General features: G+C 43.0%; 1 protein-coding gene across 7 annotated transcripts in view; it reads right to left on the bottom strand.

The window, feature by feature from the left end:
• Positions 1 to 22,007, bottom strand: part of LOC118369377 (fibroblast growth factor receptor 2-like) — a 114,265-nt gene that overhangs the window by 29,574 nt on the left and 62,684 nt on the right. For all 7 annotated transcript variants that reach the window (XM_052498274.1, XM_052498275.1, XM_052498271.1 and 4 more), the window contains 4 exons: positions 17,341 to 17,462; positions 16,633 to 16,743; positions 13,239 to 13,429; positions 12,192 to 12,314 (listed from right to left, as the gene is read on the bottom strand). In XM_052498274.1, coding sequence (XP_052354234.1) covers positions 12,192 to 12,314; positions 13,239 to 13,429; positions 16,633 to 16,743; positions 17,341 to 17,462 — 547 coding nt within the window. The remainder of the gene's footprint in view (positions 1 to 12,191; positions 12,315 to 13,238; positions 13,430 to 16,632; positions 16,744 to 17,340; positions 17,463 to 22,007) is intronic.

Raw genomic sequence — 22,007 nt, 5'->3', positions numbered from 1 at the left:
ACGCGCACCTGCGCATCAGCGGGGGTGACCGGTCCGCATCAGCGGGGGTGACCGGTCTGCTCCTGATCCCCGGGATCGTCCCTTGGGTTGGCGTCCTGCGTCTGGAGCTGACAGCGCTGGGGAGGGGGTACCGTCAGATATGCTCTCTCTCCGGCGCTCTAGGTCGCCATGCTCCTGCGTCTCAGTCGGATTGGCTGCGCCTCTGCAGAGGTGACCGGTCCGCTCCTTTTCCCTGGGATCGTCATTTTTGTCGGCGTCCTGCAGCTGGAGCCACGCGTCAGGGAAGGGGGTGCAGTCACGTGTGCTCCCTCTCTGGCCTCTAGGTCACCAGGCTGCTCGTTATGGCGCACACCTGTTAACATCGTTACGCGCACCTGCGCGTCGTCAGACTCACCTGCCCTTTGGTTCCTTCCCCAGGTGTCATTGTTTCTGTTTCATGTCTATGCATTGTTCGAGGTTCTTGGTTTGTATTATGTTCATTTTATTAAAACACTCCCTGAACTTGCTTCCTGGCTCTCAGCGCACATCGCTACAATAACTTTCCTACAGTAGTCAACTGCCAGTGAACATATCCTTGTAAATATATTTCTGCTGCTGATATCATCAGCCTAGGTACTGATGCATGCATCTATCGAAATGGTAACTGTGGTAAATACTTCCCAAAGTTGGCTGGTTGTCCTTTGGGAAGTAGACCATTCTCGATACCGGTCCATACCGGTCCATCTGGCACCTCCTAAAATGTACCATACCCGGCTCAAAGGAACTTAAATATTTTGTCTTGCCCATTCAATACATGTCTCACTTGTCTCTAGACAACAACACAAATCCTTTCACCTCTCTCATCTCCTACATCTACATTGCAGTGGATTTAACAAGTGAAATCAATAAAGGATCATAGCTTTCACCTGGATTCCCCTGGTCAGTCTGTTATGGAAAGAGCAGGTGTTCTTAATGTTTTGTACACTCAGTGTATAATCCATGTATTGAGATTTTTACATCCTCAAAATAGTCTCTGATATTGCTAATACATAAATGGTATGACTACACATTTAATTAATCTTATTCTTTAAACTGCATTTATTCTTACTGTATGAGCAATCAACAGACCTTTCTTTGGTTCAGAGTATTGGACGAGCATGAACCAGCAGATACTCAGTCAGTGTGTGTGTGTGTGTGGGGGTTAGGGGGGCTGAGATTACTAACCCAAAGGTGTATTTCTGTCACTCCTCATAGGCCCTTGGGAGAAGGGTGAACAATCAGTTTGTCATACCGCAGGTAGGCTATGTCCCCACATTCTCCCGCTGCATTCATAGCTGGCATGAGTTATTCTCTTCTTTGGTGGACTGCCTCAGAGAAATCCTCATTGACGAAGATGCTGGACCCTTTAAGGGTTTTCGCTCTTTCAAGAACCTCAAGCTTGTCCTTGAACCTGAAGGACTTCACTACAATCGTGCTTCATTCTATAGACAGAGGACTCCTGATATCTCCAGGAGTGATATGTATATATTTTTGTTTCTTTTTCTGTTGTGGTCTAGTTTTTGCTAGCTAGTAGTCTTTTTGCTAGCGAGGGCCATCTACTTTAAGTGCTGCCTGTCTTCCCAGTGGCCTTCTTGGTGTGTGAACTGCTGACTGATCATCATTTTCAGATAGATGTTGACACATCAACCAGGATCAAGGGGCAGGAACTGTGTGACTTTCTTTGGTAATCAGTGGCTGTATAGGTGGGGGAGTGGTTTCACTTCTCCTAGGCAATCAGTGTTAGCGCTTCAGTCGCCCCTGGTTTCTCAGTCGCAGCTGTAAGCGGCGGTCAGGTCAGTTTTGTCACAAAACAAAGACAGTCGGCAAAACAAAAACAGTTCTGCCGAGTTGTTCGAGGAAGGCGCCACACAACTCTCACTTGACTATCTTACCTAGATTTTCTAATGTTAGCTCTTTTGTAGCTTTGTCAACTATGTGTGTGTTTTCTATACCTGTTTGCACCTCTGTCGGCAGGCTTTACAAACACTCCCCACCCCCTGACTGCAACCCTTCTAATTTAGTGTACCCTGCGTGCACAACCCATGTGGAATTCCGGGTCTCTGTTAGCATTTGGAACAGCCAATTTGCAGTCAAGAACGCAGAGTTCATCTCAGCCTATACTTTCCTAGAGGCTGCTGGACCTACTAATCTCACTGCAACCCCCCACCCCACCCCTTCCAGGACTCTGATCACTACTTAGTTTCCTGTTCTATCTCCCTTTCCACCAACCCTAACCACTCAGCTACTACCCAGATGGTCATGTGCCGTCACAATCTTTGCTCTCTCTCTCCCACTACACTCTCCTCTTCTATCCTTATCATCGCTCCCTTCTGCTAAATCCTTCTCCCTCTTGTCTGATTCTTGTCTGATTCGACCCTACTCTCCTCCATTCCCGCATCCTATGACTCTCCCTGTCCCCTTTCCACTCGGCCGTCCCCTCCTACTCGGTGGCTGAGTGACTCATTGCAAGCTTACAGAACAGGGCTACGGGCAGCTGAGCGAAAATGAAACTTCCGGAGGACCTATCATCCTTTCACTCCCTCCTTTCTACCTTCTCTTACTCTATCTGCTGCTAAAGCCACTTTCTACCACTCTAAATTTCAAAGCTTTACCTCTAACCCTAGGAAACTCTCCCCCTCCTCCCTCTGCGGACGACTTTGTCAAGCACTGACAAAAAGGTTGACGACATACGCTACTCATTCACTAAGCCTATTGAGTCCACTAGTCTCAAACACACAGAACTACCCGACGTCTTGTCCTCTTTCTCCCCTCTCTCTCCAGATGACATCCTGCAACTAGTGAGGTCTGGCCACCCAGCCCCATCCCCTCCTCCCTTCTCCAGACCATCTCTGGAGACCTTCTCCCATTCCTCCCTTCCCTCATCAACTCATCCCTGACCACCGGCTGCATCCCCTCTGGCCCGAGTTTCTCCCCTTTTCAAGAAACCAACACTTGACTCATCTCACATCTTTTCTTTCCAAAACCCTTGAGCGTGCTGTCTCTGATCAACTTTCTCGTTTATCGCTCTCAGAACGATCTTCTTGACCCTAACCAGTCAGGCTTAAAGACTGGTCACTCAACCGAGACTGCTCTTCTCTGTGTCATGGAGGCTCTCCGCATGGCTAAAGCTGGCTCTCTCCTCTGTTCTCATCCTCCTAGAGCTAACCGCTAGATCTAACAATCAGATAATTTTCTCCACCCTCTCAGTGGTGGAGAAGTCTATGCACACTCTTGGATTGCACCCTACCTGGCAGGCCGCACCTACCAGGTGACGTGAGGAGGATCTGTGTTTGCACCACGTACTCTCACTACTGGTGTCCCCAGGGCTCGGTTCTAGGGCCTCTCCTCTTCTGTCTATTCACCAAATCACTCGGCACCATCATCTCCTCACATGGTCTCTCCTATCTCTGCTATCCTTCTGTGGCTCAGTTGGTAGAGCATGGCGCTTGTAACGCCAGGGTAGTGGGTTCGATTCCCGGGACCACCCATACGTAGAATGTATGCACACATGACTGTAAGTCGCTTTGGATAAAAGCGTCAGCTAAATGGCATATATTATTATTATTATTATTTATATTATCACCCCCCTCCCTCTCCCCCAGATATCTCAACTTGGATTCTGGCCCACCACCTCAAGCTCAACAAGACGGAACTGCTCTTTCTCCTGGTGAAGGCCTGCCCGCTCAAAGACCTCTTCATCACGGCTGACAACTCCAGTGTTGCCCTCCCAAAGTGCAAAGAACCTTAGCGTGACCCAGGACAAAACCCTGTCGTTCTCTACAAACATCAAAGCAGTGACTCGCAGGTTCAACTCCTGCAGGTTCATGCTCTACATCCGTAGAGTGCGGCCCTACCTCACACAGGACGCGGAGCAGGTCCTAATACAGGCACTTGTCCCCTCCCGTCTGGACATCTGCAACTTGCTGTTGGCTGGGCTCCCTGCTTGTGCCATCAAACCCCTGCAACTTATTTTCAACCTTCCCAAGGCCTCTCATGTCACCCCGCTCCTTCGCACACTCCACTGGTTTCCAGTCGAAGCTCGCATCCACTACAAGGCCATGGCGCTTACCTACGGAACAGCAAGAGGAACTGCCCATCCCTACCTACAGGCGATGCTCAAACCCAACTCAAGCACTCAGTTCTGCCACCTCAGTTCTCTTGGCCCTCCAAATCTCTACTGTCCTGGCAGCCCAATGGTGGAACCAGCTTTCCCCTGAAGCTAGGACAGCAGAGTCCCAGCCCATCTTCCGAAAAATTCTGAAACGCTACCTCTTCAAACAGTATTTTAAATAATCCTCCTCACCTGAACTTTGTCTCTGATTCTGGCCATATTTCACTTTGACTTTCCTGGATACCATCTATTACAATATGATTTAGCCTTGATTGACCCGCCAGGTAATCAGCTTTCCCAGATAGGGTTAGGAGGCCCTCATAGATGGTGATGATATCCGTCCTCATAGAGGAACCGTCATGATGATTAACATTATATCTGCCCCTAAGTTTTTAATACACCTTCTGAAATAAGTCTCTTTTCTCCTAGACTACATCCTCACCATCACCCACTGTCTATGGCCCATGCTGTTGTGGGTGCTTGTTTTCAACTAGGCTAGGTTCTCTGCATTATAGTATGTGTAATGAAAAAGCAGCAGGCTGTGCTATGCTCTACAGTGGGAATGGGATGAATGCTACTGGGGGTCTACTATGAAGATGACAAGCACCTCTCTCTCTCTCTCTCTCTCTCTCTCTCTCTCTCTCTCTCTCTCTCTCTCTCTCTCTCTCTCTCTCTCTCTCTCTCTCTCTCTCTCTCTCTCTCTCTCTCTCTCTCTCTCTCTCTCTCTCTCTCTCTCTCTCTCTCTCTCTCTCTCTCTCTCTCTCTCTCTCTCTCTCTCTCAACAAGTGGCTATGGAAGTGAAGGAACAAGAGAGGCACAGAGCCACTCTATAAGCACTGCATTTACTGATGGTCTGGGAACCTCCAATCTCTGCCAAGACTGAGAAGGGAGGGAGGGAAGTGTTAACTCGAAATGACACAACTGGGTTCCAGTTTAACAACGTTTACTTTGGTGTTGCACGGTACACCGACCCTTCGGTACGTATTAAATACTAGAACACGAATAACGGTTCGGAACTAGACGTTCTGTTACTTTCGGTACTTCAGTCAAATCTGTCTCACGTCCTAGACTCGATCCATCAATCTGTATGTCTAGTAATTTGTCTGAATCTTAAGGGGGCCGTAGTAAGCCAGCCATGCTTGCACTTGCAGCTGACAGTGCAAGCCACTTTTGAGGAGCAAGCGAGAGGAGAGAGGATGCAGACAACATGGCTTCTTCTAAAGAAGATATCATACCTCCATGCCCGCAGCTTGCTGACAAAACTGTCTCCAGAAGCGAGCTATGGGAATAATTTGCTTACAGAGCAGATGAGGGCCAGCCCACTGAAACAACTGAGCAAAAGGTGTTACAAAGCAGTGCAGTGCAAGGGAGGTTTAGTTCTAAAACAATGTATAAAAAGTTGTTGTTGTTTTACACGATAGTTTCCAAATGCACTATATATAATAAATGCGCTTAGTCCAATTTGTCATACCCCATCAGAACCCAAAAACATGCTTGTTCTACTCAATTGTTTCTAAACAATGTAATTTTAAACAGATACCGTTTAACCTCTGAATATGGATAACATTTCAATTTTGTATCCATAGCTCACCGATTTTTTTAATTGTTTTTTTGTTGTTTTTCTTTTTTTTGTTGAGTGGTTACATTTCTCCACCTCCAATTCCTCAGCTTTTGAACAAAACAGTGGTTCCGTTCTAAATCTTCATCATGCTTCATATTTCGTGGGACTTGCGATGCAAATGTCCCTCCCGGGTTTAACTCGTCATCATACCTCTGACTTTTTATTATGTAGCACGCAACTCTTACACTGTTTAAGCTAGAAATGCTGTTGCAACTTTAAGGTACAGTGAGGCAAAAAAGTATTTAGTCAGCCACCAATTGTGCAAGTTCTCCCACTTAAAAATATGAGAGAGGCCTGTAATTTTCATCATGAGTACACGTCAACTATGAGAGACAAAATGAGAAGAAAAAAAATCCAGAAAATCACAGTAGGATTTGTAATGAATTTATTTGCAAATTATGGTGGAAAATAAGTATTTGTTCAATAACAAAAGTTTATCTCAATACTTTGTTTTATACCCTTTGTTGGCAATGACAGAGGTCAAACATTTTCTGTAAGTCGTCACAAGGTTTTCACACAATGTTGCTGGTATTTTGGCCCATTCCTCCATGCAGATCTCCTCTAGAGCAGTGATGTTTTGGGGCTGTTGCTGGGCAACACAGACTTTCAACTCCCTCCAAAGATTTTCTATGGGGTTGAGATCTGGAGACTGGCTAGGCCACTCCAGGACCTTGAAATGCTTCTTACGAAGCCACTCCTTCGTTGCCCGAGCGGTGTGTTTGGGATCATTGTCATGCTGAAAGACCCAGCCATGTTTCATCTTCAATGCCCTTGCTGATGGAAGGAGGTTTTCACTCAAAATCTCATGATACATGGCCCCATTCATTCTTTCCTTTACATGGATCAGTCGTCCTAGTCCCTTTGCAGAAAAAGAGCCCCAAAGCATGATGTTTCCACCCCCATGCTTCACAGTAGGTATGGTGTTCTTTGGATGCAACTCAGCATTCTTTGTCCTCCAAACACGACGAGTTGAGTTTTTACCAAAAAGTTATATTTTGGTTTCGTCTGACCATATGACATTCTCCCAATCTTCTTCAGGATCATCCAAATGCTCTCTAGCAAACTTCAGACAGGCCTGGACATGTACTGGCTTAAGCAGGGGGACACGTCTGGCACTGCAGGATTTGAGTCCCTGGCGGCGTAGTGTGTTACTGATGGTAGGCTTTGTTACTTTGGTCCCAGCTCTCTGCAGGTCATTCACTAGGTCCCCCCGTGTGGTTCTGGGACTTTTGCTCACCGTTCTTGTGATAATTTTGACCCAATTGCGTGGAGCCCCAGATCGGGGGAGATTATCAGTGGTCTTGTATTTCTTCCATTTCCTAATAATTGCTCCCACAGTTGATTTCTTCAAACCAAGCTGTGTACCTATTGCAGATTCAGTCTTCCCAGCCTGGTGCAAGTCTACAATTTTGTTTCTGGTGTCCTTTGACAGCTCTTTGGTCTTGGCCATAGTGGAGTTTGGAGTGCGACTGTTTGAGGTTAAAGAAGAAGTTACAGGAAATCTTGCTTGTTTGTAGGTGACCAAATACTTATTTTCCACCATAATTTGCAAATAAATTCATAAAAAAATCCTACTATGTGATTTTCTGGATTTTTTCCCCCTCATTTTGTCTGTCATAGTTGAAGTGTACCTATGATGAAAATTATAGGCCTCTCATCTTTTTAAGTGGGAGAACTTGCACAATTGGTGGCTGACTAAATACTTTTTTGCCCCACTGTATGTAGACTAGCCATGACCAGAGTGATTACATAACTTTTTTATATAATGTATACATTTTAATGTATAAGTCTAAGCCAGGGTAGTTTAGCTATTAGATTTTAAATTGTAAGACCCCTTGAAGTAATAATAATATATATTGTATGGAGAAAAGAAATTGGCCTTACTGCTATTAGCCCAAACAAACATATTGAATAACAAATTCACTGAGATTTAAGAAAGATCAGGAAACACATTTGTAGGTATTTAACCCCCTTTTTTTTTTAAACAAATATCTTATTTTGATAAAGTTACAGCTGTTTTAGCAACCACAACATTTTCTGTCACTTTCAATAAACAGCTGAAATTTTGAACACTTCCAACATTTTGTCTAACTTGTTGGAGAGGGTGCAACACTTTCATCTCCTTTTGTTCACGGAACAAAAAAAATCCCCTACGGATCTCATGAAACAGCAGTTTCAGTAACTGCATTAACACATTTTTCCCCCAGCCGTTTAAAAACAACTGTCGTTTTGACCACTCCCCCCGAACAAGTCAGACAAAAACAGTGCATAAAATCTTTCTCTGCTTTTCAAAACCGAAAAAAAATATTAGGAATAGCTTCGACCAATAAATAGATAATACTGTTTTAGTAACACACCAACTGATCTCTTTCTAGATGCAAGTACGTCATGTCAGAAGCTAGCAGCTTCATTATTTACCAACAACAGCTGCTAATTCCAATAAAATGACATCAGGTTTTGAAGTTCACTTTCCTTGCTTTGTCTAACAACACTATCATGAATCTAGCAAATACGTTTTGTGGGTTAGATTTAGGGTCATGCAAAGGAATTGATTGTTAATTAACATAAACACGCATTAGGAACATCTACATTTTAAAAAGTATAAAATCCATTTATTTTAGGCAGGTCTAAAGAAACATGATATGAAGAAAATGTATTTCAGAAGAACAGTATGAGTTGGCCTACTGTATGTTATCTGACTATGTGCCATGGCATAAGCTGTTGGCTTGTTCATTTAGCAGACAAGATATGCTTAAGTCCAATGCCATTATTTGACATTATATGATTTTATAGCAAGAAGAATATAATTGAACTTGAAGCCGAATAAAATAGAAAGGATGTTTTTTTACATTCTGGAGCGAGTGGGCATATGAAGTGGCTATGTTGAGTGTAAAAGTGATCATTTGAAACAGGTCCTATACGCTAGATTTAAAGTTATTTGGCAACGTTGGTTGCGAATGACACAAACCTTAATGTCTTTTAGAAATCAAAACATATATGGGCTGCATGATGCGACTATAGACTATCGATGATTTGAGAAAGTCGCAAAAAGTTGTGCGCTCTGTTCCTTGCCTCAGGTTGCACACGCTGTTCTCTCATCAAGTGTTATATATTTTCCCCAACAGACTTCTGTTTCGATTTAGAATTGCCCATTATCAAATGGGCAGGGGGTAAAGCCATGTCATCCGTGTGTACTCAAATAACGACTAGAGCCCTTTTTTCAATCATGCGGGTAGGCTACTCTGGTTATTTAATTCCATGCATCAACCACTGTTTGAGGAGCATGCAGCCTCTCGCTGCGTGACAAGTGACGTTACACCCAAACTCTGTATGCCATGGGCTCTCCAACCCTGTTCCTGCAACTACCCAGTCCCTAATTGGGAAACCAAGTGAAATCAGTTTGGGATTTTTTTTAAATGTATTTTTAATTTGAACCTTTATCTATCTAGGCAAGTCAATTAAGAAATAAATATTTACAATGACTGCCTACCACGGACGACGCTGGGCCAATTGTGCGCCGCCCTATGGGACTCCCAATCACGGCTGGATGTGATGCAGTTTAGTCAAATAAAATGTTTTCACAACAAAACATGTTTCATTTAACTGTTGACAGCCCCATCACTGTGCACTCAGGAAAGGAATGGAGGAAAGAGAGGAGATGGAAATGTTGGTGAGATATTCTGTAGCTAAAGGTAATGCGTCAAATAAACATGTAGGTTAGCTCCGTAAACTGCCCTGCACACTCAATGAACCAACAGCATCACCTAGGCCTATATGTTCTCTCCCAGACTCATGGATATTAAGTTTGGAGCACAGCATAAGGAAACCAGTCCATCCAGTATGCATAATAATACACACTAAAATGTGATTACTAGAATTAATAAAACCAATTATGAACCAAAGACTCCTTGAATCAGTTTTTTCTTCTGCTGTGTGTAACATGCGGTAGGCGATGTGTTGTATAACAAACAGCACAATCATTTTAATTCAGGGTATTTTTGGGGCTTGGGCTATAATATGTGCATGGGTGTTGAATGAATCACCTTAGAAAGCGCAGTCCATTTCGGTGTTCAGCGTTGAAACAACATCCACAAAGGCCATGTTTCCACTCAGTTTCGACCTGTTGTTGAACTTCTTTCTTCAAATTGATAAATCACCGTGAGGCCAGTCAACAAAAAAAAAGCAAGATCGCTGCAACTCCCCAATGAGCTTGGGAGGCAAAGGTCGAGTCATGCGTCCTCCGAAACATTGTGCTTCTTAACACCCGCCTGCTTAACCCGGAAGCCAGCAGCACCAATGTGTCGGAGTAAACACCTTTCACCTGACGATCGAGGTCAGCCTGCAGGCGCCCGGCCCGCCACAAGGAGTCGCTAGAGCGCGATTAGCCAAGTAAAGACACTCCGGCCAAACCCTCACCAAACTCAGACGATGCTGGGCCAGTTGTGCGCCAACCTATAGGACTCCCGATCATGGCCGGTTGTGATACATTGCATTGAAGTCAGAGTGGTTAGAGACGAGCTCTGTGTGACCTGATGATCGTTAGCCATGTCCAGAGTGCGGTCACGTGGAATTTGACTGCGGTCATGACTGTCGGTGTGGCGGTAATAAGGTCACCGCAACAGACCTAGTTAAAGTGCAGTACTTATTTAATTTAAAAGAACAAATGTACTGTATATGTTAGCATGTTTTTTACACTGGCTTTAGCCATAGAGGGAGCAGGCCAGCCAAGGCAACTGTTCCGTAGCAACAACTACTGACCACAAACCCACAACTGACAAGGTAAAAATCTGTTGTTTTGCCCCTGAAAAAGGCAGTTAACCCACTGTTCCCTGGTAGGCCGTCATTGTAAATAAGAATTTGTTCCTAACTGACTTGCCTAGTTAAATAAATAATAAAACAGACAACTACTGAACAACACAACTAATGACCAACCACATAAATACTAACCAGTTTAAGACTAGGGATCCCCCGACCCCAAAAAATCTTGGTCGACGTACAGCTGTTTGTTCTTTAGACCAATCAATTGGTCAGATTATTTAAAAGTGTGTTTTTTTTATATAGATACACCCTGCATTGTGCCGTCATTGTAAATAAGAATGTGTTCTTAATTGACTTGCCTAGTTAAATAAAGGTTAAATACAAAATCAAACATTTGGGAGGAGCATGGTGATGTGGTACAGAGCTCGCTTTTGCCTCTGCATGCCTCTGGAGGCTCTGCAATTGCGTCACACAATTTATGCTTGATCCGAAAATGTGGTCAGAGACTACATATGGAGGATATGTAGTCTCTGACCACATTTTCGGATCCAGCATAAATTGGCATTTTAGCCTAGGCCTCCGCAATGGATTTGTTTACTGAGATGGGCGCAAATATATATATTTGTTACTGCTCAACTAAAACATTCAAGGTCGACCAACAGTCTAACGACCAAACAATAGACCAGTTGACTAATTGGGGTCAGAATACATTAGCATACATTAGCATAACATCACCACTTACTCATGTTCAGGCTATCCTAAATAAAACATATTTTAACATTTTAGGAACTGTAATAATACACATTGAATAACTCCACAACATTAACTATTGAACCGTTCAAGCTTGAGGCACCAAACCAACTCTCACATGTTCAAGCTATTCTAACTTCAAATGTGTTAACTTTTATGAACTACAATTATATACATTTCCATAACAAATACAATTAAAACAATTTTAATCCCACTTTATAACACAACAAAATGTGGAAAAAGTCAAGGGGTGTGAATATTTCCTGAAGTCACTTTAGCTAAATAAATTAGCTAGATTTTGTTTGTGTACTGCCATATGTTAATAACATAGCTATGTTTGTCACTGGTATGGGCTAGTAAATATCCTAAGACAAGCTAAAACCGGGGAGAAGGAAGAGAGAATTCCATTTCTGTTCCATCTGCTGCTTGCTTGCTAATGTTCACTCATGTGTATTTCCACATGTAATTACATTTGTATTCTATAAAGATTGTTGTGACTATTGTAGAAAAATCCTCAAAGTTGTTGTTTATAGTAAAAAGTGGTGCCATTTACAGCTTACTGTGTACAGTAGGCTACAGGCAATACATGTATGTTCCTCCACCATGTGAGTTTACAAAAATTACAATCTTGTGTTCGTTCGGGGCTTTCCGGCAGTCTTCGTGGATTTTATATGCAGGGAGCATAGATTGTACAATTGTAAACTAACAAATCATTTTTAACATTACAGCCCATGTACAGTATATTAGTTCATATACAGCACCAACTACACACATATCTGTTACGGTCCATTATCGACTACCTGGACTTTAACAGAATTTAAATGGAATTGAACCCAAACTCTGTCACATACACGCCCTCACAACACCACAGAACACTAACTTACACACAGAATAGCATGCCCCAAAAAAAAAAAAAAAAAAAAAAATACTCACGTTAGTTGTCTTTTTATAGTAATCAATGTTGTGGACGTCTCTGGCCAGGCCAAAGTCTGCAATCTTCATAAAGTTGCTTTCTGTGACCAGGACATTCCTCGCTGCTAGATCTCTATGTATACACTGGGTGGAGAGAAGGAGATAAAATAGGAGAAGGGGAGAAAAGATAACAGTGGTAATTGTGAAAGGGCAGGGGTGAGAAAAAGGTTAGAAAAGCAGAAGAGGGTAGAAGAAGAGAGGAAAACCAGTGGAAAGATTGGGAAAAGGAGAAGAGAACATGATACAGTTACTTCATTGTTCAAATAAATACATATGCAAATGCTAAAATACAAGCAAGCGATGCGAATAAATGCTTTTATACTTTATACGTGTAGTAACCCAAAAAAAACACACATTCAACTAACCACATGCTACCTAATATACCATGACGACATTGCACATGCATGAGAAACAAGCCTGAATCTGAAAACTATTTTTGACATACATAAGTTGTTTTGTGTGCCTAGGTGTGCATGTGTGTCTCTGTGCATGACTGCGTGCCAGAGTGTGTGTGTGTGTGTGTGTATGTGTGTGTCTTAACATACTCTGTGATTGTATGCTCTAGCCTCTGACAGATTCCTCTAGTGAGAGGGAGCGTGATGGAGTGTTGGGCTATGTGCCCATTCCCTGTTGTGAAAAATATATTCTTCAGTTGTCTGCACAGAAAGGCTTTGTGTGATAGCGAGAGACAATGCTGGGATTTGGACAGAGCGCTAGAGATGTGTTTTTAGGAGACAATATTCCCACAATCAAATCAAATCAAATTTTATTTGTCACATACACATGGTTAGCAGTGTAGCGAAATGCTTGTGCTTCTAGTTCCGACAATGCAGTAATAACCAACGAGTAATCTAACTAACAATTCCAAAATGATAAGCACACACTTTTTACACAACCACCTTTAGCTATAAAGCCCTAGCACAAAGGTCCAGTGCAATGTCATGGAAGTCTGTCTACCAAGAAGAATGGTGAGAATGAACATGGTGTGTTTGTGTGTGGTGTGTGCACCTTCTGCGAGGCGAGATATTCCATGCCCCGTGCCACCTGGTAGGTACAGGAGACCAGGTCCTTGAAGGCGAGCTGTTCGTCTGAGCAGCGGTTAATATCGTAGGAATACTCCATGCCAGGGGGCCTGCGGGCACGTAGGTACTCCCTCAGGTTCCCTTTAGAGGCATACTCCACTATCACATACAGAGGGCCTGACACACACACACAGAGAGAGAGCGAGAAAGAGAGACACACACTCATTTAGGACTCAACCACACTGACTGACCACTGCTTTCTAAAATGGGGAGGAGAGAAGTAACCGAGTCAAGCAGGGATTTGGGGCATCAGGATTTAAATGTTGACTGAAACAATTTGTGGGGGACAGTGGCAAACATGGACTAATGACAAATATATGGGAGGGTAGAGTTCTGTTCAACACTATATTCATTGTAGGTGTGTGGGAGAGAACTTGGCAACTCTACTCTAGCAATACATTTCGGTGTGAGCATGCGCGTGCTTTCTTGTTTCTCATTTCACCACAATGGAATCAAAGGATGTATTTGGGTGTTTTGGGAGCATTGTTCGTGTTTATTAATGGCCACCAAATGAAAAAATGGCTGTGTTTTTCTGCGGCTTGGTGGTGACCTAACATAATCGTTTGTGGTGCTTTCGCTGTACATCCTTTTTAAAATCAGACACTGTGGCTGGATTAAGGGGAATCTTATCTTTAAAATGGTGTAAAATACTTGTATGCTTGAGGAATTTTAATTATGTGATTTTTGTTGTTTTGAATTTGGCGCCCTGCACTTTCACTGGCTGTTGCGAGTTGGTTCCGACTAGACAGGTTAAAGGGATAATCCACCTCAGAAATAAAATCATGAAACTTATGATTTGGTGAAAGCCTATGTTCTATCAGTGGTTAAAATAACAATTTCCCCCATGATTTAACTTCTAAGTGGTCTGTCTATGAAATCAGGAAATCGTGTAGGAACGCGTCATAGCTACATGGTTCTTGTCAGTGGAGATAGGGATAACACACTATCACATTTCATAATACTTTTAAAACAGTCCAGTCCAGATTGCCAATAGACGGTAAGGGCATACTTGTCTTGAATACGTGCATCTGTTTATTATCATAACAAAGTATATATTTCACTTATTTTTCACCCTCATCATGGCGAAGACACGGAGAAATGCATATGATGCAGCTTTCAAGTTGAAGGCAATCGATCTGGCTGTTGGAAAAGGAAATAGAGCTGCTGCACGGGAGCTTGGCCTTAATGAGTCGATGATAAGACGTTGGAAACAGCAGCGTGAGGAACTGACTCAGTGCAAAAAGACAACAAAGGCTTTCAGAGGGAAGAAAAGCAGATGGCCCAAAGTATTTGCAGCCACTCGACATCAGTGTAAATTGTGCATTTAAGGTGGCGCTCCTTGTTCATTGGGAGTCTTGGATGACAAGTGGGGAGAAATCCTTCACTAAAACGGGCCGCATGCGAAGAGCAACTTATGGTCAAGTCTGCCAGTGGGTCCTGACAGCGTGGAGCATTGTCAAAAAATCCACTATCATCAACGGGTTTCGAAAGGCTGGACTGCTGCGTGTTGAAGGGGCAGCATGAGCTCAGCGGGGTATTTGTCTTCGGATGAAAGTGACGAGAGCGACAATGAAACCGATCCAACATTGGATGAAGCAATTCTGAGGCTATTCATCTCCGACACTGAAGGAGATGGCTTCAGTGGTTTCAGTGCACAGGAGGAGGAAGATAGTGACCAAGTTCATTTGTTTCAATGTACCGGTAGGCACCTGCGGCTTATAGATATGTGCGGCGTATTTATGTACAAAATACATATTTTTTAATAATTCAGTGGGTGCGGTTTATATTCAGGTGTGCTTAATAGTCCAGCAATTACGGTACCTAATTTTCCCAACTCAGTTTCTCCTTAAAGTTACATCTTGCAATGCACCCTGTGTGTGTTTGTGGGAAATGCGGGACAGGGCCATTATTGACATAGCAACATACTCTGCACTCGCTCTGGGGCAGAGACAAACTGCAAGTTGAACTCGTTGAGAGACTCCTACCCTTACAAAAATGTACCATGGTAGTACAATGAAAAAAATAAAAATGGTATGGTACTATAATGTTTTTTTGGTCACTACCATGGCAGGAAAATACCATGGTACTGTTGCAATACAATGGTATTTTGCTGCCTGGTAGTGAACCAAAAACATTATAGTATCATGCTATTTTATTCATTGTAATACCATGGCAGGAAAATATCATGGTATTTGTACCAATACCATTGTATTTTCCTGCCATGGTAGTGACCACAAAAACATTCTATATTTTTCAAAAAATACTAATGTTTTGTACTAGCAGCATGTAGTGAAACACGAAAGCATGGTAGTTGTTTACAATGCATTATGATGGTCTGTGTCCCAACGTTTTTCAGGTAAAGTGACCAAAATAATAGTAATTTATGGTACTCAGAAAATGCAAAATGTACTACTCACTCTGCAATGGCAAAGCGTAGGCCTAGTTCTCTCTTCAGTTGGCTCTCTCGTTCAACTGACTTACTAACTAGGCATATACAGAAAGTACTACCCCTTTTTCACACTAACTATTTCCCTTTTTCTTTTGATGTTACAGACAAACTAGGACCAACAATGACTTTATCAGAAACGTGTCCACACTGGTATATAAATTAATCAATATAATACCAAACAACCTCTTTTTACCTTGGGAGGTTTATTTTTTTTATTTAATGCATTATACTGCCACAATTAATAAAGATGGTACCTTATGATAATTACGGTTACCATTTATCATAATTGTGCGTTGGTATGGTATAATGGTATAATGTATAATGCAGGTTAAAACAATTGTATTTCAATGATCCACATTTACCATGGTATAAATTATGCAATACCATGGTATTACTTAGGTGCATGGCAGTACCATCATACTTCAAAGCCAAAACCATGGTACATTTCCATGATTCAGACTATGGGATGGTATAAGCGAAAGTATCATAGTGGTACCAGGATATGAATAAAAGTATCCATAGTAGTATCATAGAAAAATATACCAAGGGTAAATCGATCGTCCAGTTTGTTGATGCCATTTTACAGCTAGCTAGCTCCACATGCTGATATTGACTTTGGTATTATTGTGTGTAGCTATGTTTGCTAGCTAGCTAGCCAGCCAGCCCAGAGAGAGCATTGCATTGTGGGTTTTGTAGTCGACTTGAGCTGGAACAGATTTACACAATGATTTTCACATTTTGCTAACAACGTTGTTATAACGGCAAAAGGAAAGTTTAGTTCACAAAAAAATATTTGTTTTCGCACTGTTAATCATACAAATTTGTGGTTTTGGGTGGATTGTCCCTTTAAGGTAAAGCCCCTCATACTCACCATCTTGTGTACAGGCCCCTAGTAGGTTGATGATGTTCTTGTGTTTCCCAATCATCTTCATCATCTCCATCTCTGACACAAGGTCAGACAGGTCTTTCTCTGTAGCATCGTCTGGAGGGGGAAACAAGGCATCAATATACTGTAGAGGACAAAACAGACACACATTTAAAAAAAAAAAAATCACACACACACAAACGTATTCATGCATAGAGAGAGACAAGCGCACGCACACACACTACCCACATCTCTTTCCCCATAATCCAGGACGCCCCAGCCCGTCTGTCCTACAGGCCAAGCAGACAAGCTTAATCTGTGCCGTTATTTAGCATGCTTCACTGACAGCGGTGGTCTAGATTACATTATAGCAGTTTGACTACTAAACACAGGCCTCTATTCTTTCAGCAGCCAGGGACTTAAAAGACATTCAGTCAATCTGAAGGTATTGTCTCCAACAGCACATGAGTCTCTGTTTCATGGGTCTGATCGAGGCGACCAGTCAGTCAGACACAATGGCATTGGATTTATTCCGCTGTCAGCACCATTACCTGGGCCCCCAAGCCCCACCTCGACAACCCCTACATACAGGTACACACACACGTAGGCACATATAGCCAGTGTATGTAGTGTACATAAGACATAAATAAGTAAACACACCCATGTACACACCCCAGCCACAACATAAACCCCAACCCACACACTCACACGTACCTTTCAGCATCTTCACGGCCACTGTGATGGCCTCCTTCGGCTTGTCCTTATCGATGCCTAACGCTTCAGCCATCACCACCTGGCCAAAGCAGCCCTCGCCCAACGGCTTGCCCAGAGTCAACCTGTAGAGGAGAAATGGGGAAACGTTAGAGAAACAGTTCATGTTCAAACACCTGAGTCATATTCGAGAGAGAAAGGAGAGTGACAGAGAGAGAACAAGAGAGCGAGATTGAGAAAGCAATTGCAAGACGGAGATAAAGAGAACGAGAAAGAGAGGTAAACAGAGAGCGAACAGGCACTAGGCCAGCGTTTTCCACGCTCCTCTCTCTCTCGCTCTCTCTGCCACTTCCTCTCCATTTCAATCAGGTTGTGTGAGTGCTTAATTGGCTCGATGTGGTGGCAGTGGACTGTGCCAGGGTGGTAGGGACATAATGCCCTGATACAGGATTGATCTGATAACATCAGATTCATTAATAAGTGCAACGATGACCACATCTTCATAGTGACCGTACGTATCCCAACCAGAAGCCATGGATTACTCGCAACATCCATACTGAGCTAAAGGCAAGAGCTGCCGCTTTCAAGGAGGGACATTAATCCGGACGTCTATGTGAAACCCCACTACGACCTCTGACGAAACATCAAACAGGCAAAGCATCAATACAAGACTCAGAACGAATCCTACTACGCCGGTTCTGACACTCAACGGATGTGGCAGGGCTTGCAAACTATCACGGATTTACAAAGGGAAACCCAGCGGTGAGATGCCCAGTGACACGAGCCTACCAGACTTCTATTGAGTTTATTTAATTTTTTTTAGAGGGACAGTGCATATTTATCAATGTTTCAGTAAAAGTGCTGGTTTTAGCCAGCCAGCAGATTTTCAACCCCAGTCCCTGGGCAGGTTATTAAAAACAATTACAATAACAATCCAGACAATCAGCAGTGAGCACATTCAGAGCAACATAGGACAAGCGACACGTAGCATGCAGACAAAGCAATAGCACAAAAAGCAACAAAACAAAATACATAAAAGCAACAGTGTTTCCACACCTAACAAGCTATCCTCGCTTTGAGGTAAGCAATGCTGAACCATGTATGAGAGCACCAGCTGCTCCGGATGACAGTGTGATCTCGCTTTCCGATGTAATACCTTTAAACAGGTTAACAATCACAAGGTTAACAACCTCTCTCTGACCCAGTCGGTAATACCAACTTGTTTCATGCATACCACCATAGTCCACGTGCACAAGAACGCCAAGGTAACCTGCCTAAATGACGATCGCCACGTAGCACTAACATCTATAGCCAAGGAATTCGCTGAAAGACTGGTCATGGCTCACATCAGCACCATCCTCCCAGACACCCACTCCAATTCGAAAACCGCCCCAACAGATCCACAGATGACGCAATCTCTATTTCACTCCACACTGCCCTCTCCCACCTAGACAAAAGGAATACCTATGTGATAATGCTGTTCATTGACTACAGCTCATTCAACACCATAGTCCCCTCCAAACTCATCACCAAGCTCAGGTTCCTGGGACCAAACACCTCCCTCTACAACTGAATCCTGGACTTCCTGACAGGCCTCCCCAGGTGGTGAGGGTAGGCAACAGCCTATCTGACATGCTGACCATCAACATGGAGGCCCCTCAGGGGTGGATGTTTAGCCCCGTCCTCTACTCCCTGTTCACCCATGACTGCGTTGCCACGCACGACTCCAACACCATCAAGTTTTCTGACGGCTTGACGGTGGTAGGACTGATCACCAATGACAATGAGGCAGCCTATAGGTAGGAGGTCAGAGACCTGACAGTGTGACAGGACAACAATCTCTCCCTCAATGTCAGCAAGACAAAGGAGCTAATCGTGGACTACAGGAAAAGAGGTGCGACCATGCCTCCATCCACATCGATGGGGCTGTAGTGGAGCGGATCAAGAGCTTCAAGTTCCGCCGTGTCCACATCACTAAGGAATTAACATGTTTCACACTAGGGCTGTAACAATCATGGAATTACAGGTGTCAGTGACTGGCGTTGCATATGTACACAGTCATTGACCTAACTGACAGCCAACAGGGGCACACAACAGTGCATATAGACAATGGAAAAACATTAGCGCATATAGGCCTAACTGTCTTGCTCATAGACTCAGGTTTTGGGAAGCAAATTTTCACCATAAAAAATATAAAGCATTCCATGCATCATCACATTTGCAGGCTTATGTAAGATCACAATAGAAATAGTCAGCTGAGTAAATTGGATAGTCATAACTTAGGCTAATAACTCAATCGCGAAAAATTCAATCACCAATCAATACTGTTCGCTCAATTAAGTTGAGAATTTAGATAACGAAAAGACTAGTGTTTTAATTGTCTTCTACTTACATCTCAATAGCCAATTGCTATCCAAACTAAGTTTTCCCGCGATTGTATTTTGTAATATTGCGATATGCCTGGCTGTGCCTGTCATTCACTGACATTTGCAACTTAACAATCACAGCTTTAAAACAATCCACAGCTTTTTTTAAGAAGCTAAGGATCCTCTGATCCTCTAAATAATGGTTTCTTGTGTAGTACCCTGTTTTAATATGATTTTATATACCGTTGAAGTCAGAAGTTTACATACACTTAGGTTGGAGTCATTAAAACTCATTTTTCAACCACTCAACAAATTTCTTCTTTACAAACTATAGTTTTGGAAAGTCGGTTAGGACATCTACTTTGTGCATGACACAAGTCATTTTTCCAACAATTGTTTACAGACAGATTATTTCACTTATAATTCACTGTATCACAATACCAGGTGGTCAGAAGGTTACATACACTAAGTTGACTGTGCCTTTAAACAGCTTGGAAAATTCCAGAAAATTAAGTCATGGATTTAGAAGCTTCTGATAGGCTAATTTACATCATTTGAGTCAATTGGAGGTGTACCTGTGGATGTATTTCAAGGCCTACCTTCAAACTCACTGCCTGTCATGCACAAAGTAGATGTCCTAACCAACTTGAGTGGTTGAAAAACGAGTTTTAATTTCTCCAACCTAAGTGTATGTAAACTTCCGACTTGTAAATCTAAGTAAGTCACTCACTCAGTTTGCATAAAATTCTGGAAAACTTTGTAAGAGAAAGGTCTGAATAGCTACACATAGAATGTCTAATAGTTCTCCTTTACACACACACACACACACACACACACACACACACACACACACACACACACACACACACACACACACACACACACACACACACACACACACACACACACACACACACACACACACCACTATTACTCATGGTCACAACACCTCCCTGACCTATGACTCTTTGGTCATAGATTGACCCTCTGATCTTAGTTTGATTGAAAGATGGTGGCCCCACCCCTGCAGCCCAGTCCTGCGGCTGTCTAAACATTCACACTGGCTCAGGGGCCTGAGGCCAGCACCCCATCACAGAAACACAATCCCTATTCTGTCCACATACATGCTTCCCAACTACCCCACCACTAGCTCAATGGCACCCATTCTGCACTGGCCCACCACACATAATCAATGTTATTTTTCCTTTCACGCCACCACAAACGTTAGCATTCCTGAATGTTGTGCATTTACAACACGGCCCCTGGGGCACTTGGGAATGACAGAGGAGGAGCGGAGGGGGACAGAGATGAATGAAAGAGAGAGAGAGAGAGAGAGAGAGAGAGAAAAGCTTGAGAGAGACACACACACACAGACAGAAAAAGAGAGAGAGAGAGAGAGAAAGGGCTCAACTGAGCATGCTAAGGAGAACATTTTGAATTTTCGCAAAACGTTTGCTTTCCATCCATAACTCACACAGCACAAACAGTTCCTTTCATTGACACATCAATTACATTTGCTAGAACTGACTTGGTCACTTTTATTGCCATGTAACTTCAATTCTACTAGCGCGCAAACAGACAATCCCGAGTACAGAAAAGAACACATGAGAAATGCTTTTCAGAGATAAGGGAATTCTTCTGGGAATGCTTTTGATCCTCTACTGTTAAATATTCACACTAACATGGCTTGGCGTTACACCACATGTGAAGGCATGTTAATAACCAAAGAGCCAGAGTGTGCTTTACGGCCTGGGTTTTCCATATTGCTTAACAACAAAAGACCTCACCACAGCTAAATCATTACAGTGCATTCGGGAAGTATTCAGACCCCTTCTTCCACATTTTTTTTACGTTACAGCCTTAGTCTAAAATGGATTCACACATTTTGTTTTATCAATCTACACACAATACCCCATAATGACAAAGCGAAAACAGGTTTGTTGAAGTTTTTGCAAATATATAATGGAATACCTTATTTACATATGTATTCAGACCCTTTGCTATGAGACTCAAAATTGAGCTCAGGTGCATCCTGTTTCCATTGATCATCCTTGAGATGTTTCTACAACTTCATTGGAGTCCACCTCTGGTAAATTCAATTGATTGGACATGATTTGGAAAGGCATAGACACATGTCTATATAAGGTCCCACAGTTGACAGTGCATGTCAGAACAAAAACTAAGCCATGAGGTCGAAAGAATTGTGGAAAAAGTGTGGAGACGGGATTGTGTCGAGGGCACAGACCTGGGGAAAAGTACCAAAACATTTATGCAGCATTTAAGGTCCCCAAGAACACAGCGGCC

The sequence above is a fragment of the Oncorhynchus keta genome, chromosome 36 (genome assembly GCF_023373465.1).
Source record: "Oncorhynchus keta strain PuntledgeMale-10-30-2019 chromosome 36, Oket_V2, whole genome shotgun sequence".
In the NCBI taxonomy this organism is placed as follows: Eukaryota; Metazoa; Chordata; class Actinopteri; order Salmoniformes; family Salmonidae; genus Oncorhynchus; species Oncorhynchus keta.
Note: the sequence above shows the minus strand (reverse complement) of the source record. Positions and strands in the feature narration are given on the sequence as shown.